General features: G+C 42.2%; 4 protein-coding genes across 9 annotated transcripts in view; 2 read left to right on the top strand and 2 right to left on the bottom strand.

Annotated features, from left to right (window-relative positions):
• The window catches only part of LOC109895488 (myosin light chain kinase 3), a 38,785-nt gene extending 36,887 nt beyond the window's left edge, over nt 1-1,898 (top strand). For both annotated transcript variants that reach the window (XM_020489196.2, XM_020489195.2), the window contains exons 12-13: nt 195-330; nt 465-1,898. In XM_020489196.2, coding sequence (XP_020344785.1) covers nt 195-330; nt 465-539 — 211 coding nt within the window. In that variant the 3' untranslated portion in view covers nt 540-1,898. The remainder of the gene's footprint in view (nt 1-194; nt 331-464) is intronic.
• orc6 (origin recognition complex, subunit 6) lies at nt 891-4,389 on the bottom strand. 2 transcript variants are annotated; one of them, XM_031830746.1, is made up of 8 exons: nt 4,280-4,389; nt 3,935-4,198; nt 3,656-3,782; nt 3,355-3,518; nt 3,092-3,181; nt 2,888-2,997; nt 2,449-2,535; nt 891-2,298 (listed from the first exon to the last, which is right to left on the bottom strand). In XM_031830746.1, the coding sequence occupies exons 2-8, from the start codon at nt 4,117-4,119 to the stop codon at nt 2,171-2,173; spliced, it is 891 nt and encodes a 296-aa protein (XP_031686606.1). In that variant the 5' UTR covers nt 4,120-4,198; nt 4,280-4,389; the 3' UTR covers nt 891-2,170. The 2 variants fall into 2 exon arrangements, with proteins under 2 accessions (XP_031686606.1, XP_020344786.1); XM_020489197.2 differs by having other exon boundaries at nt 3,935-4,366.
• Nucleotides 4,390-4,495: 106 nt separating this feature from the next.
• On the top strand, nt 4,496-18,577 carry vps35 (VPS35 retromer complex component). Of its 3 annotated transcripts, none has more exons than XM_031830744.1 (17): nt 4,496-4,724; nt 5,747-5,833; nt 6,079-6,175; nt 6,337-6,460; nt 6,675-6,857; nt 7,314-7,533; nt 8,150-8,233; nt 9,836-9,945; nt 10,072-10,168; nt 10,468-10,616; nt 11,295-11,502; nt 14,643-14,798; nt 14,900-15,022; nt 15,695-15,874; nt 16,054-16,293; nt 16,732-16,875; nt 17,430-18,577. In XM_031830744.1, the coding sequence occupies exons 1-17, from the start codon at nt 4,722-4,724 to the stop codon at nt 17,607-17,609; spliced, it is 2,385 nt and encodes a 794-aa protein (XP_031686604.1). In that variant the 5' UTR covers nt 4,496-4,721; the 3' UTR covers nt 17,610-18,577. The 3 variants fall into 3 exon arrangements, with proteins under 3 accessions (XP_031686604.1, XP_031686603.1, XP_031686605.1); XM_031830743.1 differs by having other exon boundaries at nt 4,599-4,724; nt 5,735-5,833; XM_031830745.1 differs by having other exon boundaries at nt 4,606-4,724; nt 5,750-5,833.
• A 433-nt stretch (nt 18,578-19,010) lies between these two features.
• On the bottom strand, nt 19,011-21,152 carry LOC109895022 (histamine H3 receptor-like). Of its 2 annotated transcripts, XM_031830747.1 has the most exons (4): nt 20,732-21,152; nt 20,357-20,523; nt 20,001-20,170; nt 19,011-19,910 (listed from the first exon to the last, which is right to left on the bottom strand). In XM_031830747.1, exons 1-4 carry the CDS (start codon nt 21,066-21,068, stop codon nt 19,274-19,276), a joined length of 1,311 nt encoding a protein of 436 aa, XP_031686607.1. In that variant the 5' UTR covers nt 21,069-21,152; the 3' UTR covers nt 19,011-19,273. The 2 variants fall into 2 exon arrangements, with proteins under 2 accessions (XP_031686607.1, XP_020344267.1); XM_020488678.2 differs by having other exon boundaries at nt 19,011-20,170; nt 20,732-21,151.
• Nucleotides 21,153-22,450: the final 1,298 nt, after the last annotated feature.

Genomic DNA, 22,450 nt, shown 5'->3' on the forward strand with positions numbered 1-22,450 from the left:
TCACCCCATAATGGCAGAGGCATAGAAAACTCAGTTTAGAAACAGAAGGGGGAAATACGTTTTTGGAAGTTGTCAAGTTTTGGGAGTTGTACCACATCGTGTAAAAATATAGTCAACCAAGTCTCTTGATTGAATGTCCATTTGGGCTGTAGACCTGTGTGTATTGATACCCCTATCCTGGGTCTGTATTGTAGCAGTCGACTCAGTGCAACTGGCTGCATGAAGCATGCCTGGCTGAACAATCTGGAGGATAAAGCCAAATTGCACCAGGTTCGGCTCAAGTCCCAAGTCAAGCTCCAGCGCTACCTGGCCGCTCATAAACAGTGGAAGGTGAGGACTGAAGCCATTTACGCATGATCCCATGCAATCGCATCAATGGTCACATTGCATCTGTGTTAGTGAATTGTCAGAATAAAATCTTTATAAGAAAGTGATCGAAATTCAATGATTCTACTTCCTTGCAGAAACACTTCTATGTGGTTGCTGCAGCCAACAGGCTGAAGAGGTTTCGCCAGCATCATCCCATAAACACTGTATAGCAGTGAGAAGACTGCTGTCAAAGACTGAGTAGTTGTGCCTCGCGTGTATTGCTGACGTTCTGCACCTCCATGGCAGGCATTCCTGCCATTTATGCTAGTTGGACTGAGGCAACAGAACAGGACGTGATCTGCAATAGTGTCTGGCATTGGTATGCAAATTGCAATGGACATTTATTGAAATGTACTGTAGTATTCTACTCACTTTTTATACGGTACAGTGCACAACTTTGTGCAGTCTTCCTGTGGGTGATGTTAGTGGTTACTAAATTATCTGGGACTCACAGTGCGCTTCAAGCAGGTTGCCTACTTACTTAGGTGTAATTGTTTATTTAATGACAAATCTTACTGACATGTGTTTGAACTGCTTTACTGAATGTACATCAAGTTGACATCACAATGACAAATTATTCGCAAGGCTTTCTTTTTTTTGTTGGTTATTTGAATATGGTAAGTGAATCTTCACAATCACACAGATGGCCTTGTCTTGTCTTTCCTTCTATGAAGGCTTTGAATAGGCCACTTGTTTGCATGCTACACAACACTACGGTGTTCCCATACAGCATTATTTTGTGACAGTGTCCCTACCTCCACTTGAAATCAGCAAGAATAACTCAATATGACTATAAATGTTAATTTATTAAAATAAGTGAAGCCACAAAAGGACACTGACTTCTACTATTGTCAATAGTCCCAACACAGAAGCGTCATAACACCCATAAACACAAAAATGGTTACAACGGTTTTTCCCGCCATTCATTTGACAAATTCTAATTCATTTTGTGTTCGGTGTAAGTTTACCTTCGCGCGCTGTTTCGATAGCTGTGTTATTCTCTCGGACAAGGTGAGTTTTAATCAATACATTTGCCTCAATTTTCACAATGCTAAGTATTGACACATTACCTTGTCCGAGAGAGGTTTGTACAGTTATCAAAACGTCACGCCGGGGTAAGCCTACACGAAACACAGAACTTATATTAAGGATTTCTAAAATCCCAGATGGAAACATTAAAAACAATTCGAACCATTCGACTCATACGGTGGTACTCAATGTGGTCTAAATAAAAAAACAGTTGATAATGCCAGCTGCCAACTGTTAAAACAGTCTATAATCCACCATAAATTGTGATTTTACAAAATGAGGGAAATTATAGTTAACCGTTTTAAAACACCACAGAATGTTCATCTTAAAACTGTACAAATCCAACACATAGACCAGCAGAATTCTCTTTAGAGTACATCTCACACATGACCACTGAGGGGCAGACAAGTCAATGTACTGTTTGAATAGAAACGTATCATGCTTGCTTATAGCATAAAATAACCATGGTTGAAACAAACAATGATCAAAAAAAAAAAAAACACTAATAAAAAAAAACACCCCTTTCAGTTAATCTTCTCCAAAAACTGAAATAAATCAGATATGGAGCTGCTGTGTGCTTCCTTAGCAGACTTGTACCTGCTCATTAGCGTTCACATTCAAAGAAAACGAGAGCTCCAGCCTCACTACTCAGCACTGCATACAGCATTTTCACTGAACACATGCCCAAGCTTGTGAGAACCTTTCCCCTCAATCAGCTCAGCCACGACACTCTTTCTTAATATATAAACAGCAATGAATTTCAAATTAACTTTCATGCATTGGCTTGTTTGGCTTTAAGGGCATTTTCCAAGATTCTTCGCTTCCACTCTTCGTAATCCTCTGTTGCACTCTTCTCAGAGTCCACTTTCAGCTGCTTTTGAGACATTGGCAGATCTTCCTCTGAAATAGAGGAGGAAAAGGCCTTGATAGACTGCAGAAAATATTCCCTCCAACACTGTTTTAATTCTGCACAACAGCAAAGATTAAGAGTTCCAAACTTCTAAGGACATAATCAGGAATTTGGCATGGTTGTTATTTGGTCACATTTACCTTCCTCTTTTTGTTCAATACTTTCCATGAGTGTGTTCTGTCTTTTCTGAGACATTTTAACTGGATTCTTCAGGGGAGTGGCTTCTTCTAATAAGAAGAAAAAAAAGAGTAAAAAAATCAAGAGATACTTAAAGATCATACCTGAGAGAGGACCATACCTGAACTCACTCTACCTACTGCCAGCACTGATTTCAGCCACAACATTCAGAGATTGCTTGTAATAGGCACGTTGTACAAATGGCAAAAGTACAAATGGCCACTATGAAAAAGGCCACAATAATTCATACACCAGCTTTCTGAAGCGTATGTCGCAAGAAAATGGTATCGTTAGCTAATAGAACATTATGGCTCAGAAGTACGTTTTTAAATCCAAAGGCCCTTCCTGGGCTTTCCCACCATATGTTAGTCAAACCCCTTTATCATTTGACAGCAGACTTACTGCAGATGTCCTGTCCCAGTTTCTGGAGCTGGGTGCACAGCCTGTCAAAGATTCCCTTTTTAGCACCAGATGATGTGACCAGCTTCCTGTCCACTTTGATCTTCAAGCATCTGGAGAGATGTGGGGATATGGGGATAGTGATTAGATTTTTATTAATCATCAGGTCAAATGGTTTATGGAGAAACAGAACACCGTAACACTCACTTGCATGCAGCGTTCAAAGCAGCTGTAGTGAAGAGTGCTTTTGACAGGTCCACATCTTTCTGCTGAGCAGCAGGAAGGCTTGCTTCATACCTGGAACACAAACATGGGTTAATCTTAATAAATGAACAGATTTACATTGATAAACTTATACGATATTTGGGTCTGTCTTGCTCAGGAAAGAAGACTTGCTTAATATAGTAGCTTCCAAAAGATTTATAGAATAGTTGTGTTGGCCGGATGTAGGCTACTCTTCAAGTCCTCACCGTTCTAGTATTTTGGTTGCTACTTTGACTGCATCCATGCACCCAAACTGAACAGCAAGGTCTCGGAGTCCCAGGTGAGAATCAAGGCCAAGCATGCATTCTATGGCCTTCAGAGTGCTTTGATACTGCTTATTTTTCAACCCGGATAATTTGACGGTATATTCCTGAAGAAACATAGCACAAAGACAGTTTTCATAGGGCACGTTAGCGGAGCAATACCAGGGTATTTAGTTATTTGATTAAGAGGCGAGGTGCCTTGTCATCACAAAGCTAAATGTAAAAAAATAACAAATAAACGTACTTTGTCCAGGGGTAAGTTCATTGATTTTGCTGCCAGCTCAAGACAAATTATTGCTTTGCTTGTACCCGTAGTATTTTTGAGTCCTGTGCATCTAACCAGGGATAACCGCATGTACTCCTCTGCTTGGCTGTAATATAGATGCAAACAGAGTTTAGGAAGCATCAAGAAACAAAATAATAACAGCTGTTGGCAAGCAGGTTAGCTAGCTAACGTTAGCTTTGAACTATGGTCCCGTTTCAAGTATACTAACTAGCTAATATGATCGTTTTACAGACTCACCTTAGAATTCTTGCAGAGGTTATACCCATTTTAGATGCAAGATTAGTAAACAGTTCTTTTTCCATTTCCAGTAAATAACAAAATGTTCGTGACTGCCAACGAGAGAACAAAAAACAAAGACCTCCAGTCGAGTAGTCAGACACAAAAACTTGCCAGACCCTCGCCGCCAAAATGTCCGACGCCATCACGCCCACCAGCCATCTTTAGACATTCTATTGGCTATGACGATACGACGTCTGTTTGCGTCTGTTTGCGTACTTGTTGCTGAAAAGAACAACAGAATACTTATTTTTTTTACAAAGAGAATTGAGCATCAAATGATCTACTCACAATATATTTACATACATCACATTGTATTAATTGGATCTCCGCTGTCTAAATATTTGCGTTACCACTATTGCAAACTGTAATTTAGCCAATGGGAGACGTATTCCCACACTTTGTTTTCGGCCCAGCCAATGCGGGCGAATCTGTCGTCACTAGTTATTACAGCTACAAAGTATTAACCCCACCCACTTCTAAAATGTATCTTCTTAAAATCTGTTTTTTTAAACCTAATCATAACCTCAACCATAACCTTAACCACAGTGCTATGCCTAACCCTGACCTTAAATTAAGAACAAAAAGCAAATGGTTGTTTTCATTCATTTTTACGATATATTACGAGTTGACTTTGTGACTGTGATAACTAGTGGAAACTGGGTAGCTGGGTGGATTGATAGCAGTCACATGACTGGGAAACGATTTCAGGGTTAGCTACCAGTTTGCTGATACAAACTTGATAATCATGGTAAGTGAAACGGATAAGATAGCTACTCTTTATACGTGTGATTATTATCCATCCAATCCTTCTGTTTGAGTCATTCATTTTAGGTATTGTTTTTTTGTTATTGCTGTATGGCTGATACTGAGACTCGAAAACAGACTCGAGTTGTGTGTGGCGCTAGCTAGCTACGGCCTATCTAAAAACGATATAGCTACCTACCAGCTAGTAACTGGCTAAGGCTACTGTAGGCTAACTGTCAACACGTTTCATTTTTGAAGAATCGACCAGTAGCATCTCTTATGGTCGATTATTTCTGTCTCTTACTTTTAAAGCACAAATTTCACAAAGTCAAAGGAGTGCAGTTTGATAGTATTTTCATGAAATGTCTAGACTGTAGCCAGTTAGCTATCTAGCTAGCTAACGAAGCTAGTAAAGATCAGAGAGTATATCGATTTAACTTGGCATATCTAACTAGCGAACAAGCTAGATAGCTAGAAATGGGTTATCCGTGACAGAGGGCCAAATATACAAACCTGGCCACCACAACTAACGTTAGCTAGCTACTTCTAAAGATAGTTGATGGCTAAGCAAAGGTTAGCCATCAGCTGTCAGTCATTGATCATTCATTCTGGTGATGTCAGTATAGCTAGACATAAACATGGTTAGTGTGAACACTGCATATACGAATTAGTAGTTAACCACTTGATAGTCTAATGACTCAGTGCTAGCCTGCAGTCTGCACCTATTACAGTCTTGATGAGGCAAGTTAATATTTTTCACCATTTCTAATCTCAGGCCATCCAGAACGCTGACAGTAGGATAACTATAAATTAGCAAAATCGATGTTTATGTTGGCCAGTACAGTACCATCAATAATTTCATTATTTTCCTTGGGGCATAGCCAGTTTACTGAGCATCTGAGTCAATGTCATGTCTCGGCTCACTGTAACTGTAAACCACTGTAGCTATAATGGTGGAGTATGTCAGAGTAACATGCATGGCATTCCTCTGAGCTTCAGTGTGCTGTCTTTCAGCCTACCACACAGCAGTCACCCCAGGACGAGCAGGAAAAGCTACTTGATGAAGCCGTGCAGGCTGTCAAGGTCCAGTCATTTCAGATGAAACGTTGCCTGGTAAGATCTGCCTATTTCCTTCTGTGGGGGGCCCTTTGACTTCCTTGTCTTTTCTGTTAACAATATAGCAAATATGTATTGTGTTCTCTGACCCTCATTAGTGTATGAGAGAGACACTGTTTCCTAGCCACAAGTTACACTACAGCATATTTTGGAGCAGTGTATCAGAGATTAACGTAACTGTACTGTTTACTCATATTGACTTGTTACTTGACTTGTTTGACTGCTGACACTTCCATCTGTAGGACAAGAACAAGCTGATGGATGCATTGAAACATGCATCTAACATGCTGGGCGAACTCAGGACCTCCATGTTATCGCCAAAGAGCTACTATGAACTCTGTATCCTTTACCTGCTGCACCTATGGATCTCTGGTCTAGACATATATATATATATTTTTTTTAATGACTTGTTTCATTCTCCAGATCATTTGACTGTTCTAGGCATGTCCAGGTTTGGTGTTAATTACAGTTGGGCTATGAGTCCCTAATTCTGAGTGCAGACATGGCCATCTCTGATGAGCTCCACTACCTGGAGGTGTACCTGACAGATGAGTTTGCCAAGGGCAGGAAGGTGGCTGACCTCTATGAGCTGGTTCAATATGCAGGGAACATCATCCCCAGACTGTGAGTACTCAAGCACCCTAATGATTGTGTCAGCTAGTGAATAAAGTGAAGGGTATAAATGGAAAACTGCACATGTTCTCTTGGACTAGCCTACTTGTACATGTGATCAATCATGTGACAATGTCCTCTTTAGGCAGTGCAAACTAGATGCAGCTTGACCCTAGAGGAATAGGAAACGGGACAAGTAATGATTCCCTCCCTCCTCTCTCCCCAGTTACCTGCTGATCACTGTGGGGGTGGTGTATGTTCGCTCCTTCCCTCAGTCGCGTAAGGACATCCTGAAGGACCTGGTGGAGATGTGTCGTGGGGTGCAGCACCCGCTGAGAGGCCTGTTCCTCAGAAACTACCTGCTGCAGTGCACCCGCAACATCCTGCCTGATGATGGGGAGCAGCTAGAGTAAGAACAAAGGGAGAATCTCAATTACATACTCATTGTGTCCTCTCTCCTCGCCTCTTTCACAAAACCCTTTTGGAGGAAAAGGTCAGAGGGGAGGGACCTCTGGCTTTCTGATCCAAAGGTTTTGAGAAGGAGGTGAGGAAAAAGAGGACGCAAGGAATATGTAATTGAGATCCTCTGTCTCTCCTCACACGGCTCCCCTCCTGAGCTGCCCCTCGCTCATTCTCATCGACCGATTCCCACTCGCAATCCAGGCCTCAGTGTGTTAACCAGACATCCTCGTTATGTTGTTTCCGTCCTCTGATTGAATGAGGATTTGAGCTTGTTGTTTAGCAATCATCCCAGAAGTTTTTAAAAGTGACCGTTCAGTTATTGATTTAATGAAAGGGCCTATATACTTCCTTTTGATATATCATACTCCACCTAATGAGGATCTCATCTCTAACCTCTTTCCAGAGGGGAGGATGCGATGACGGGAGACATTAACGACTCCATTGACTTTGTGCTGCTGAATTTTGCTGAGATGAATAAGCTGTGGGTGCGCATGCAGCACCAGGGCCACAGCCGAGACAGGGAGAAGAGGGAGAAGGAGAGGCAGGAGCTGCGCATCCTGGTCGGGACCAACCTGGTTCGACTCAGCCAGCTGGAGGGGGTCAACGTGGAAAAGTATAAACAGGTTTGTGATTGCATGTCTATATATATATATATATATATATATATATATATATATATATATATATATATATATATATATATATATATATATATATATATATATATATATATATATGGAACCTTTGACATTAACTCTAAATGCTGATGTATGAGTCATCTGGAACTGCCGTGAAGACTGTAGTTAATATTAATCAGAATGGTTGTTTGCGATTTTTCAGATATTGGCTTGCAAATGTATTCATCTATTTCAATTGAGAGCGTCATGCCATACAGAGGAGACTAGGAACACAGCATGCACTGTTCTAGAATAAAGAGCACCTGTAGGGTTTAGCCTTTGTTGTTTGTCTAGCTGAGGGAGTGGAGACGAGAGAAGATGATCCTTGTCAAGCTCAGAGAGGGGTTCTTAACCCTGAGCACCTCTTTTGATGTTTTATTTCTGCTATTATATCTACTTTACCTTTGAAATTATGTTTGGCAAAGAGGGATGCGGTATTGGATAAAATATTACATTTGAATATGTATTACAACATGCAGAAAATACACAAATACGTAAATCTCGTATATCTAGAGAGGATGCCCATTGTGTTGCATTGTATTTGGGTTATTTCTATCCCCAGATTGTGCTGTCCGGTGTCCTAGAGCAGGTGGTAAACTGCCGAGATTCCCTGGCTCAAGAATATCTCATGGAGTGCATCATTCAGGTAACTACTGTTTCCAGTTTGTCATTGCGTCAAGGTTTGTAGTAGGAAATGCATACACAAGAACTAAACTCAGCAAAAAAAGCAACGTCCTCACTGTCAACTGTGTTTATTTTCAGCAAACTTAACTTAAATATTAAACTTAAATATTTGTATGAACATAACAAGATTCAACAACAGACATAAACTGAACAAGTTCCACAGACAATGTGACTAACATAAATGGAATAATGTTTCCCTGAACAAAGGGGGGTCATAATCAACAGTCAGTATCTGGTGTGGCCACCAGCTGCGTTAAGTACTACAGTGCATCTCCTCCTCATGGATACCCCACTCTTCTACCAAGGCACCTGCAAGTTCCCAGACATTTCTGGGGGGAATGGCCCTAGCCCTCACCCTCCGATCCAACAGGTCCCAGACGTGCTCAATGGGATTGAGATCCGGGCCCTTCGCTAGCCATGGCAGGACACTGATATTCCTGTCTTGCAGGAAATCACGCACAGAACGAGCAGTATGGCTGGTGGCATTGTCATGCTTGAAGGTCATGTCAGGATGAGCCTGCAAGAAGAGTACCACATGCGGGAGGAGGATGTCTTCCCTGTAACGCACAGCGTTGAGATTGCCTGCAATGACAACAAGCGCAGTCCGATGATGCTGTGACACATCGCCCCAGGCCATGACGGACCCTCCACCTCGATCCAGGCCTCGGTGTAACGTTCATTCCTTCGACGATAAACGTGAATCCGACCATCAGCCCTGGTGAGACAAAACCTCGACTCGTCAGTGAAGAGCACTTTTTGCCAGTCCTGTCTGGTCCAGGGACGGTGGGTTTGTGCCCATAGGCGATGTTGTTGCCGGTGATGGAAATGGAAAAGTGCAAACTAAAGAGGCCTTTCTACTGAAGGCCTTACAACAGGCCTACAAGCCCTCAGTCCAGCCTCTCTCAGACTATTTGTGGACAGTCTGAGCACTGATGGAGGGATTGTGCGTTCTTGGTGTAACTTGGGCAGTTGTTGTTGCCATCCTGTACCTGTCCCGCAGGTGTGATGTACCGATCCTGTACAGGTGTTGTTACACGTGGTCTGCCACTGCGAGGACGATCAGCTGTTCGTCCTGTCTCCCTGTAGCTCTGTCTTAGGCGTCTCACAGTATGGACATTGCAATTTATTGCCCTGGCCACATCTGCAGTCCTCATGCCTCCTTGCAGCATGCCTAAGGCACGTTCACACAGATGAGCAGGGACCCTGGGCATCTTTCTTTTGGTGTTTTTCAGAGTCAGTAGAAAGGCCTCTTTAGTGTCATAAGTTTTCATAAATGGGTCCTCTAATTGCCTACCGTCTGTAAGCTGTTAGTGTCTTAATGACCGTTCCACAGGCGCATGTTCATTAATTGTTTGATTCATTGAACAAGCATGGGAAACGGTGTTTAAAGTCTTTACAATGAAGATCTGTGACATTTTGATTTTTACGAATTATCTTTGAAAGACAGGGTCCTGAAAAGGGGATTACATATAAAAAAAAAGTTTTACTGATTCATCACAGACTAGTCACATGGTGAAGGTGTCACCCTACTCTGCTGTCTCTGGCCCTTCTCCTCTTCTAATAGGTCTTCCCTGATGAGTTCCACCTTCAGACACTGAACCTATTCCTTCGTTCCTGTGCCGACCTGCATCAGCACGTCAATGTCAAAAACATCATCATCGCTCTCATTGACAGGTGATGTAAACTCTGCGACATATGATTACATTTCAATCAGTACACTACACGCGGGATTGCACTTTTCCATTTTCCCTTGGTGTTGTGCTGGGAACCCACTGACGCAATTGGTCTTCTCTGTTTTAGACTGGCTTTGTTTGCTCACCGAGAAGATGGACCTGGAATCCCTGCTGAAATCAAACTGTTTGATATTTTCTCCCAACAAGTAGCCACAGTAATACAGGTAAGTGATGGAGAAAGACTTTACTCTTTTTTTCTTCTCCTGTCTTTCTCCTGCAATCCATTTTCCCATTGATTTGGTCGTTAAATCCCCCTGCACATGTTCTATTGCTGTATTGTTAACTCTCACTCAAAAGACAAATTCTGGCACAAAATCTAGGTCTAGTTTTCCTCTCATCGACTCAATCTCATGACCTTGATGTATGCTTAAGTTTAAGAAATTAAACCTGAAGTAGGCTACATTTTATACGTTATTACCTTATCTTGTATTTTATCTCCCCCCCCCCCCCCCCCCCCCCCAAGTCCCGCCAGGACATGCCTTCGGAGGATGTGGTCTCACTACAGGTGTCCCTCATCAACCTGGCAATGAAGTGCTACCCTGACCGGGTGGACTATGTGGACAAGGTCTTGGAGAGCACAGTGGAGATCTTCAACAAGCTCAACCTGGAACAGTAAGAGCACTACCATGTCCCCGTCTCAGTGTTACATTAGTCAATCTTCTGGGTAGTTTTTTTTCTCCTTTGTTTGGTAAGAAGAAGAAGAGGAATTTAACGTTGCATCAGGCCAAAGATGTACATGAATGGAAATTAAAATCAAATTATATTAGCAGGGGTTGTGTTAACGCAGAATTCTGTGTTTTTCATGCAGGGGAAGAAAAAAATATGCTAAAACGCGTAAGACATATCTTGCTGCATTTATAAACGCAGATCTGAAATGCTTCTTATTGTAATTTCAGCTCGTCAGACTAATTTTGTCATTTAGTTGCACTGATAAAAAGTTCCACTGATAAAAATGAATGAACGGGCATTCTAGCAGCAGACAGCGCTCTAACTGATGTGTAGCTACCTTTTTTATCGGTGCAGTCTTAAATTTTACCATAGAAAAGAAGGTTAACTTCAAGCAAAACGTCCACGTCTATGATCTCAAATCTCTGTAAGAAGTTTGAGGTAATGTCTTAATGAAATTCCCTTTTTGCTTTAGACAAAAAATAGATAATGAATTTGTTTTGCTGCCAGCATGTGATAGTTGGAAGTTTATTATATTTCCCAATATTCAAAGATAGCTGGAAAAGAACTACCGTTGCTACTGCAGTATTTTCATTCTCAACTATTGTCTCCCTCCTTTCAAAGCATTGCAACCAGTAGCGCGGTCTCAAAAGAATTGACTAGATTGCTGAAGATCCCAGTGGACACCTACAACAACATTCTGACTGTTCTGCAGCTCAAGCACTTCCCTCCGCTCTTCGAGTACTTTGATTATGAGTCCCGCAAAAGCATGAGCTGTTACGTTCTGAGCAACACTCTGGACTACAACACCACCATTATAGCCCAGGAGCAGGTCAGTACACACACCCCAACACACACATAAGGTACCAGTCAAAGGTTTAGACACACCTACTCATTCAAGGGTTTTTCTTTATTTTTATTATTTTCTACATTGTAGAATAATGGTGAAGACGTCAAAACTATGAAATAACACATATGGAATCATGTAGTAACCATAAAAGTGTAAAACAAATCTAAATATATTTGAGATTCTTCAAAGTAGCCACCCTTTGCCTTTGACAGCTTTGCACATGCTTGGCATTCTCTCAACCAGCTTCACCTGGAATGCTTTTCCAACAGTCTTGAAGGAATTCCCACATATGCTGAGTACTTATTGGCTGCTTTTCCTTCACTCTGCGGTCCAACTCATCCCAAACCATCTCAATTTGGTTGAGGTCGGGTGATTGTGGAGGCCAGGTCATCTGATGCAGCACTCCATCACTCTCCTTCTTGGTCAAATAAATAGCCCTTACACAGCCTGGAGGTGTGTTGGGTCATTGTCCTGTTGAAAAACAAATGATAGTCCCCCTAAGTGCAAAGCAGATGGGATAGCTGCAGAATGCTGTGGTAGCCATGGTGGTTAAGTGTGCCTTGAATTCTAAATAAATCACTGACAGCATCACCAGCAAAGCACACCCACACCACCACCTCCTCCATGCTTCACGGTGGGAACCACACATGCAGAGATCATCCGTTCACCTACTCTGCGGCTCACAAAGACACAGCGGTTGGGACCAAAAATCTCTAATTTGGCCTCATCAGCCTAAAGGCATATTTCCACCGGTCTAATGTCCATTGCTTGTGTTTCTTGTCCCAAGCAAGTCTCTTCTTCTTATTGGCGTCCTTTAGTCATGGTTTCTTTGCAGCAATTCAACCATGAGGCCTGATTAACACGGTTTACTCTGAACAGTTGATGTTGTCTGTTACTTGAAATCTGTGAAGCATTTATTTGGGCTGCAGCCATCTGAGGTGCAGTTCACTTTAAAGAACTTGTCCTCTGCAGCAGAAGTAACTCTGGTTCTTCGTTTCCTGTGGTGGTCCTCGTGAGAGCCAGTTTCATGATGGCGCTTAATGGGTTTTGCAACTACACTTGAAGAAACTTTAAAAGTTCTTGACATTTTCCAGATTGACTAACCTTCATGTCTTAAAGTAATGATGGACTGTCATTTCTCTTTGCTTATTTGAGCTGTTCTTGCCATAATATGGACTTGGTATTTTACCAAACAGGGCTTTCTTCTGTATACCACCCCTACCTTGACACACAACAACTAATTGGCTCAAAAGCATTAAGAAGGAAAGAAATTCCACAAATCTACTTACAAGGCACACGTGTTAATTGAAATGCATTCCAGGTGACTACCTCATGAAGCTGGTTGGGAGAACGCCAAGAGTGTGCAAAGCTGTCATCAGGGCAAAGAAAGGGTGGCTACTTTGAAGAATCTCAAATGTAAAATATATTTTGATTTGTTTAACACTTTTCTGGTTGCTACATGATTCCATATGTGTTATTTCAAAGTTTGTGTCTTCACTATTATTCTACAATTTTGAAAATAAAGAAAAACCCTTGAATGAGTAGGTGTCTTAACTTTTGACTAGCACTGTACACACACACTGATATATTCTACTTACTTACATTTTTGCACATTACACATTGAGCTGTGTTCTTTCCCACAAGTGTTTTCTTGTTGGGCTATTTTTTTACCTTACTTTATCTGTTTAGGTAAGCATCCACAAAAGGCTCTTTGTATTGTATACTTCCAAGCAGTCTGCCTACGTATTTTCATCAATTCTCTTCAAGATATTGGCTGTTCAAGGCACGTTAACCTTTTCTAACTTTTCTATTTGGAAAAGGTCAATGTGAACCATGATTCAGAGCACGTCTTTTCTAAGAGAGCTCTTAGTGGGACTCCAAGAAAAGGTTGATTTCCCATTAATGCCATAAGAGGCCTTTTTTTAAAAAGCCTTTCTCTCAAACTTATATAACTATCTTCACCCATACCTTTTTGACCGTGATATAACTTCAACTCTATTACAATATACTTGCCGTTTGTTGATTTTTTTATTTAAAAAAAAAATATATATATATTTTTTCGCTGCTTAATTGCCCTTTCCAGTCTGCTCAAGAAAGCTTATTGATGATAGTGCCTTCAGAAAGTATTTACACCCCTTTTGACTTTTTTTCACATTTTATGTTACAAAGTGGGAATTTTTATTTATTTAATGGTCTTTTTTTTGTCAACGGTTCACACATAATACTCTGTAATGTCAAAGTGGAAAAATTATATTATATTGAAATTGATTAGATAAGTATTCAACCCCCTGAGTCAAAACATGTTACAATCACCTTTGGCAACGATTACAGCTGTGAGTGTTTTGCAAACCTGGATTGAATAATATTTGCACATTTATTATTTTAAAATTCTTCATGCTCTGTCAAGTTGGTTATTGGTCATTGCTTGATTGTCATTTTCAACTCTTGCCTTGGAGTTTTAAGCCAATTTGGCAAAACTGTAACTAGGCCACTCGAACATTCAATGTCTTCTTGGTAAGCAACTTCGGTGTAGATTTGGCCTTATTTCCCTGCTGAAAGGTGAATTTGTCTTCCAGTTTCTGTTGGAAAGCAGACTGAACCAGGTTTTCCTCTAGGATTTTGCCTTAGCTCTATTACGTTTGTTTTTATCCTAAATAACCTCCTAGTCCTTCCTGATGACAAAGCATACCCATAACATGATGCAGCCACCACCATGCTTGAAAATGTGAAGAGTGGTACTCAGTGACGTGTTGTTGGATTTGCTCCAAATATAACGTTGTGTATTCAGGACAAAAAGTGCATTTATTTGCCACATTTTTAGCAGTATTACTTTAGTGCCTTATTGTCAACAGGATGTATGATTTGGAATATTGTTATTCTGTACAGGCTTCCTCCTTTTCACTGTCATATAGGTTAGTATTCTGAGGTAACTACAATGTTGTTGATCCATCCTCAGCTTTCTCCTATCACAGCCATTAAACTCTGTAATTGCTTTAAAATCACCATTGGCCTCAGTGACAGTCTCAATTTGATCCATTTGTATTTCGTGGAAAAAGTCGAATTCTTTCTGAAAGCACTGTAAATATCTCACTGCTGAAGCACCTCTTTCTCTCTCCCTCAAGGTGGATGCCATCTTGACCCTGGTGTCGACACTGATCCAGGACCAGCCAGACCAGCCCGCTGAAGACCCCGACCCAGAGGACTTTGCTGAGGAGCAGAGCCTTGTGGGTCGCTTTATCCATCTGCTGCTTTCCGACGACCCCGACCAACAGTATCTGGTAAGCCTAGCTCACCGTACAGTTGAATTCCGGCACAGTATCCATGTGTTTTCAGGAGATGTGTTTTATGTGTTAATAGAGGTCTCCGTCATGTTCTTCAGATCCTGAATACAGCCAGGAAGCACTTTGGTGCTGGGGGGAACCAGAGGATTCGCTACACTCTTCCACCGCTGGTGTTTGCTGCCTATCAGCTGGCCTTCCGCTACAAAGAGAACTCTTCATCAGTACGTAACCCTTACCCTAACTACACGGAACAAAAATATAAACGCAAAGTGTTGGTCCCATTTTTCATGAGCTGAAATACAAGATCCCAGAAATGTTCCATACACACAAAAAGCTTTTTTTTTTCTTCTCTCAAATGCAAATTTGTTTACATCCCTGTTACTGAGCATTTCTCCTTTGCCTAAATAATCCATCCACCTGACGGGTGAGATATAAAGAAGCTGATATAACAGCATGATTGTTACACTGGTGGTGGGGACAATAAAAGGCCACTCTAAAATGTGCAGTTTTGTCACTCTAAAATTGTGCTGCTGAGGAGTTTTTGTCTGTAATTAAAGCCCTTTTGTGGGGAAAAACTCATTCTGATTGGGCCTGGCTCCCCAGTGGGTGGACCTGTCTCCCAGGTCAGTGGGCCAATGCCCTCCCAGGCCTACCAATGGCTGCTCACCCTGCCCAGTCATGTGAAATCCATAGATTAGGGCCTAATTAATTAATTTAAATTGACTGATTTCCTTCTATGAACTGTAACTTGGTAAAATCTTTGAAATTGTTGCATGTTGTGTTTTTTTTATATTTTTGCACCGTATACATGTAGTTTTTTAGGAAGAGGGTGATTTATAATAAACAGGAAGGTGGATTTGAACTGTTTCCTCTTTGTTCAACACGTCCCACAGGATGATAAATGGGAGAAGAAGTGCCAGAAGATCTTCTCATTTGCCCACCAAACCATCAGTGCTCTGATCAAGGCTGAGCTGGCTGAGCTGCCCCTCAGACTCTTCCTACAGGGGGCGCTGGCCGCAGGAGAGATTGGCTTCGAGAACCACGAGACTGTGGCCTACGAGTTCATGTCACAGGTACAGGGGACAAAATGGGTTGAGAATGTGACATATTGGAAAGAGGGAGGGAGGTCACTACCCCTCTTTGCCTTAGGTTTACTTGTGCCCTGTGTTGGTAGCAATGATCCACAGATTTTGGTGAGGAATTTTTCTATATCTGTTTTCTCTGAGAACCCCCTCCTCCCTCCCTCACCCAGGCCTTCTCCCTGTATGAGGATGAGATCAGCGACTCCAAGGCTCAGCTAGCAGCCATCACGCTGATCATCGGCACGTTTGAGAGAACGAAATGCTTCAGCGAGGAGAACCACGAACCGCTGAGGACACAGTGTGCACTCGCCGCCTCCAAACTGCTCAAGAAGCCAGACCAGTGTCGGGCCGTCAGCATCTGTGCACACCTCTTCTGGTCCGGACGCAACACTGAAAAGAATGGAGAGGAGGTGGGGGTTGTGATCACAAAGAGGAGGAATACATATAATTATTGTGTAGAAACAGTGCAGTACTAAAGATGGTGTCGCCATAGTAACAGGACATGCAGTAACCGTCTAGTAACCAAGTTTTGAGACGTATTTATTTTATTTAACCATTATTTAAGACTGATTGCCTTGCTTTGTCTTCTGTTCCGATGAGAGGTTAAAAAAAACTATTTAAAAAAAAAGTGGGGTGGTAATTCTAAGGTTCCTTGTGTATAATGACATACATAATCAGAGTATTGAAGTGTGAGAAATGCAGGACGAGGTTCTCTTTGTTCTATGATTGGTTGCTGCTGAAGTGACTACGAACACGTAGCACTTTCAACTTCCTCTTTCTTCATTACAGGTGGCATGTGTGTGAATGCGTGGTAGAGTTTTACACCTCGCCTGTGTCTCTGTCCTCAGATTCGTGACGGGAAGAGGGTGATGGAGTGCTTAAAGAAGGCCCTGAAAATCGCCAACCAGTGCATGGACCCGTCATTGCAAGTGCAGCTCTTCATTGAGATCCTGAACCGATACGTCTGTTTCTACGAAAGAGAGAATGATGCGGTATGTGCACATTTCTTCCCTCTCGTCCTCCTCGTCTGGACTACCACTCATTCCTGACACGCTTGTTCAGAACCAGGCCTACATTATGAAATCCTGATGTCTTTTCAACACACTTCAAGTGCAGACGGTCACATTGAGCTCCCTGGAGAAGTGCCATCCAATCTCCACTGTTCTCTGAGTTTATTGGAACAGTGTTAGGACTTGCTAGGACTCCAAGGCGACGCCCACTGTTGGTGGTTATTTACCAGCGCGGGAAGGACAGGAGGCTACAGCTCACCCGCCCACTCTCCTCAGATAGACACCCCATCTGCATCAGGGGGTTCTTTTTAACAGAGGGTACTAGGCCTCCAGGGACTGAGAACAGGGGCTCCATAGTCATGACAATTTCAGACACTAACATAATTTTTCCCGCTTAATCATTGTATAACTTTTGTTTTATAACTGAGTATATTTATGCATATCTACAGTAGGTAACACATTGTTGTTTTTTCTAACTAATTTCAACCTGTTTGAAATTATTATTTAAGATCATGAAACGTCTTGATCCCCTGTAGGTAACGGTCCAGGTTCTGAACCAGCTGATCCAGAAGATCCGAGAAGACCTACCAAACCTGGAGGCCAGCGAGGAGACGGAGCAGATCAACAAACACTTCCACAACACACTGGAGCACCTGCGTCTGCAGAGAGAGTCGCCGGAGGCCGAGGGACCTGCTTATGAGGGCCTGGTGCTGTAGGGCTCGCTACACTTATAAAAAAAATATCTATATATATTTACACACACACAGACACATGTACACTCACACCAGGGTATTCCATCCATTAGGGAAAAATGACATTCCCACCAACAACACCTGCCTTCCATCTCCCTTTCTCTATCCTTTTCTCCTCACTCTTCTTCCTTCTATCATCCCTCTTTATTTCATGTTACCATTTTTAGCATAAGGTGTTGCATTTAATGGTGTTGCTTTTGAGAATACATGGTGTACAGGCTGCGGTTTGCCTTGCACTTCCTGCGTGTTGTCATTCCTTCATATTTGACCATTTCTGTCGTCCGTCGTCACCCTCAGAAGGAGATTATATAGCCAGTGGAAGCACATGTTTAAACTTTGACCCCTACTCGCCTCCCCTCTGTCTGTATGTCATAATTTCATTGTCATGCAGAAGAATGAAATAATGCCTGTTTTTAGAGAATTTCGCGTCATTACGAGGTCGTACTGGGGAGAGTTATTCCATTGACCTCACGCTGTGACCCAACAACCCCTTCTCCACGGACTAACACCTGGGCTGTAGATTTTCCTTTGCCCTCCTCTCTCAACGGCTTCACTCATTTGGCTTGAGCTTTTTTTTTTCTGGTTGCAGCCTTCTATGGTTGACAGCCATTTGTAGAGAGTTAAGCAGCGTGCGTTGGTGCATGCTTTTACATAGACCTGCTCTGGCTATCTCCATGAGTGGTAGGAGAAACTGATGTGTATGATGCCCTTTTTGTCACTGGAGCTTATACAGTGGTGGCTAACCTTCATTTCTTTGACGTCCACATTGATTAAAAGAGCTTCGTTGGAGGTGGGTTCTATTCATCTCGTTGTCTTCTGGATTTTGAACCCTATGTATTGTATGTATGACCTACTTGTAAATCAGCAAAAACAGAATAAGTATCATCAATGTCATTTGCACAAATAAATTGATATTAAACCTACATGTCCAACTTTTAGTGTCCATCTTCTGTTATCCTGTAGTTGAGTCAGGGCACTGAAGTGCAAATGAGGGGAGATTCACATTTGTTTACAGAATGACAAGGTTATTATTAAGGGTGTATTTTTAGAATCACTATTTTGGTTGTTTTCTACCATTCAGTATGGTATGGTCAATGTTGTAATTAGTTGTGACTCGTGCTTACCGAATGAGTTTCAATTAGCGATCTACTGACTGCTGCTGTTAACCAGTTTTATGTCATCCGTTGCTAGGTGACTGTTCAATGGAGACAGGCTCTCGGTGGCCAGAGGAATCATTTTCACAGCTGGCAACATGTTTTTCTTTGTCATTAAGCTAAGCGTTGGTGCCTATACTATATAAAGGCTAACATACTCTGTGTTGCACAAGGTTTTAGACATCTGGCACCAGTGTTCAAAGTAGATGCCAGGAAAATAAACAGGAGGTGAGTGGCTGCATGTATTTATTGTTCAACGTAACAGACATTACATGTGTTCTAAAATAATACACGTTGTAAGATTTTAAACACGCACATACTACACAGAAATACAAGACAAGATTCATTTTGACCATCTGTACCCAGTGTTGTGCAACACTCATACGACCTGTCCACCTACGTTGACATGAGACAACTGATCAAGTGTAAAACTGTCAGAACGAGGCCATAGTTTTCTGTGCAAATTGGTCATGCTTAATACATTTGTTCCATATACTGTGGCTGAATTTTAATCTTGGTGGTACAAAGCAGTTTTCTGAAAGCCTTTCTGAAGCTAGTGTGACACAGCGGGTAAAGGACAGGGTTGATGGAGGAGTTGACCCACAGTAGCCAGAAAGAAATTTCATACAGGTAGTGCTGGACACACTGGGCATGACACGCGGCACGGATGATCATTAAAAGTGTGTAGGGAGCCCAGCACAGGCCAAATACACACACAATCACTGCCAGGGACTTGGCAACCTTCTTGTCCTTTGAGAGACGGAAACGACTGGCAGCTACTTCAGACCGGCTGCGCTGTTTACTGAACGAGGGCTCCGCAGCCTGGAACCGCGTCCTCCTGGAATGCTGGACCACATCGCCCACTTGCAGTGGAGGAAGGTCCAGAATACTGCGGTCCTTACTTGTCTCATTGTTGCTGTTCCCAGTTACTGCTGACACTTTAGCAGTAGATAGAATACCTCCTAACCTGGCAGCATTGTTTGGGATCCTTGGAGCTTCACCGTCCACTGGTCTGACGAAGAATACATGCTGAACTCCAGCTTTCAGGGCCTCCATCTCACTGTCCCCAGGCCCCTCGACGGGCTGCTCATCCCTCACCTGGTTCCGCCTCCTGATGTTGATGTAGATGCTGATGTTGAAGTACATGACAGTAACAAATGGGGTGAAAAACTCAACAGTGGATGCTGTCATCAAGAAATACCAGTTGAAGTAAAACTCTGCGTGGCACTCTTTGTCGGGCACCACGCTACTACCAGCGATGTACTCCCAGATCATGATCGCTGGCCCATAGAGTAGGAAAGCAGCCAGCCAAACACTCAGCATCTTCAGAACAGCCTCCCGGGTCACACCTTTCTGACACCTGTAGCTCACCTGATACAGAAAGGAAGGAATGGTGGCATTTTTCAAATGGAGTGTACACAGGTTCTTGGTGCACTAAATAAAATATTTCAGTTATCATTTTTGATATGGCTTTAAATGTCATTACTCCCATCACTCGCAGGAAGTTTAAAAGGAAACCTGCTGCAGGAAAGGATAACCGTGCGTAAATGCTCTCACCGCTCTGGTGACAGATATAAATCTGTCGAAGCTGATCAGGACGATGTTGAACACTGATGCCGTGCATAAAGTATAGTCCACCACCAGCCATATCTTGCACAGACCTCGTCCGAGTCTCCACTCGCCGGTAATGACATAGGGGATATACGCAGGAATGCAAAAGCCTCCTGCAGGTGGGATGGAACACAAATGTTACGAACGACTATTAATTAAACACGCATATGAAACGCGTTTTAAAATATTTTGGCAATATAGAACATTAGAGAGAAAATATGTATGGGCAGCAGTTGCTTATGAATCATGCACAACAGTATGTATACCTTTACAACAGTGGCACACAATGCATTTGCTCACGCACCACATTTACGCACTCACCAACGAGTAAGTCGGCAATGGCCAAATTAAAAAAGAAAAAGTTCCCTTGAGTTCGCAAACTTTTCTCCACCACAAAGGCTAATATCACAAGTGCGTTGCCTAGCACAGTGGCGAAGACCAGAAGCGTCATGAGCACGGTCAAGAACACCGAGGTAGACGGAGAGAATTGTCCATAATGCGAACGCGGGTTCGCAGGCATCTCCACATCCCCAAGCGCTGTGGCGTTTCCCTGGGTAACCACAGACCAGTTGAGCATCTCATTCGATTTCCAATGCGAAGGGACGGCCATGGAAGATCCAGCACCCATCAATAAAGATTCGGGTTGCATGGTTCCCATTTTTAAAAATTATATTAGCTTAACCAGACAACTTCAATAACATGTTAAAGCTAACATGTTCGCGTGAAGACTGAAAACGAGGAGGAAAATACCGTTTTTATAGGCTGCAGCCTACATAAAACGAGAGCTGCGTTTTTATTGGTTGTTTTGCAGTGCATGTGAGAACTGAAAAAAACAGGACATATGATGCCTATCTCCTACGTCTGTTTGAGCAGACATTTTATAAAGACCGTGAAATAAAGATTAGAATTGTGATTTCCTTAGAATACACAACATTTGAAAGCATATTGGTGTTCTGTATTTCTTTCTAAACATAACTTTTGCTTTTAGAAAATATGAATTTCCAAAGCAAAAATAAATGAAAATTTCTGAAAGGTATTCCTGGAAATTATTATTTAAAAAAAATCTAATTTCATGTTAATATTAATATTGTGTCAGAGCATCTGGCTATACTAAACAAAAATATAAACGCAACATGCAACAATTTCAAATATTCTACTGAGTTGCAGTTCATACGGAAATAATCTACGGATTTCACATGAGCCCTGACCGTAGAGAGCTTTTTATGTCTCTATTTTTGGGTTGGTCAGGGTGTGATTTGGGTGGGCATTCTCTCTTCTTTTTCTATGTGTTTGTATTCCTTTGTTTTGGCCGGGTATGGTTCTCAATCAGGGACAGCTGTCGATCGTTGTCTCTGATTGAGAACCATACTTAGGTAGCCTTTTCCCACCTGTGTCTTGTGGGCATTTGTTTAGTGTTTTTCACCTTTCAGGACGGTTATTCTCTTTGTATTTAGTGTTCAGTGTCAATAAATAAATAAATAAATAAACAAACAAACAAACAAACATGAACATGTACCACGCTGCGCTTTGGTCCTCACCTTCTTCCACCAACAGCTGTTACAATCTGTTGGTCACAGATACCTTTAAAAAAAAAGTAGGGGCTTGGATCAGAAATCCAGTCAGTATCTGGTGTTACCACCATTTGCCTCTTTCAGCATGACATCTCCTTTGCATTGAGTTGATCAGGCTGATTGTGGAATGTTGTGCCACTCCTCTTCAATGGCTGTGAGAAGGTGCTGGATATTGGCAGGAACTGGAACACGTCGTCGTACACGTCAATCCAGAGCATCCCAAACATGCTCAATGGGTGACATGTCTGGTGAGTATGCAGGCCATGGAAGAACGGACATTTTTAGCTTCCAGGAATTGTGTACAGATCCTTGCGACATGGGAGTGTGCATTATGCTGATGGAGGTGGGTGAATGGCACGACAATGAGCCTCAGGATCTCGTCACGGTATCTCTGTGCATTCATATTGCCATCCATAAAATGCAGTTGTGTTTGTTGTCCGTAGCTTATGCCTGCCCATACCATAACCCC

Source organism: Oncorhynchus kisutch, linkage group LG8 (assembly GCF_002021735.2).
Source record: "Oncorhynchus kisutch isolate 150728-3 linkage group LG8, Okis_V2, whole genome shotgun sequence".
Classification (NCBI taxonomy): domain Eukaryota; kingdom Metazoa; phylum Chordata; class Actinopteri; order Salmoniformes; family Salmonidae; genus Oncorhynchus; species Oncorhynchus kisutch.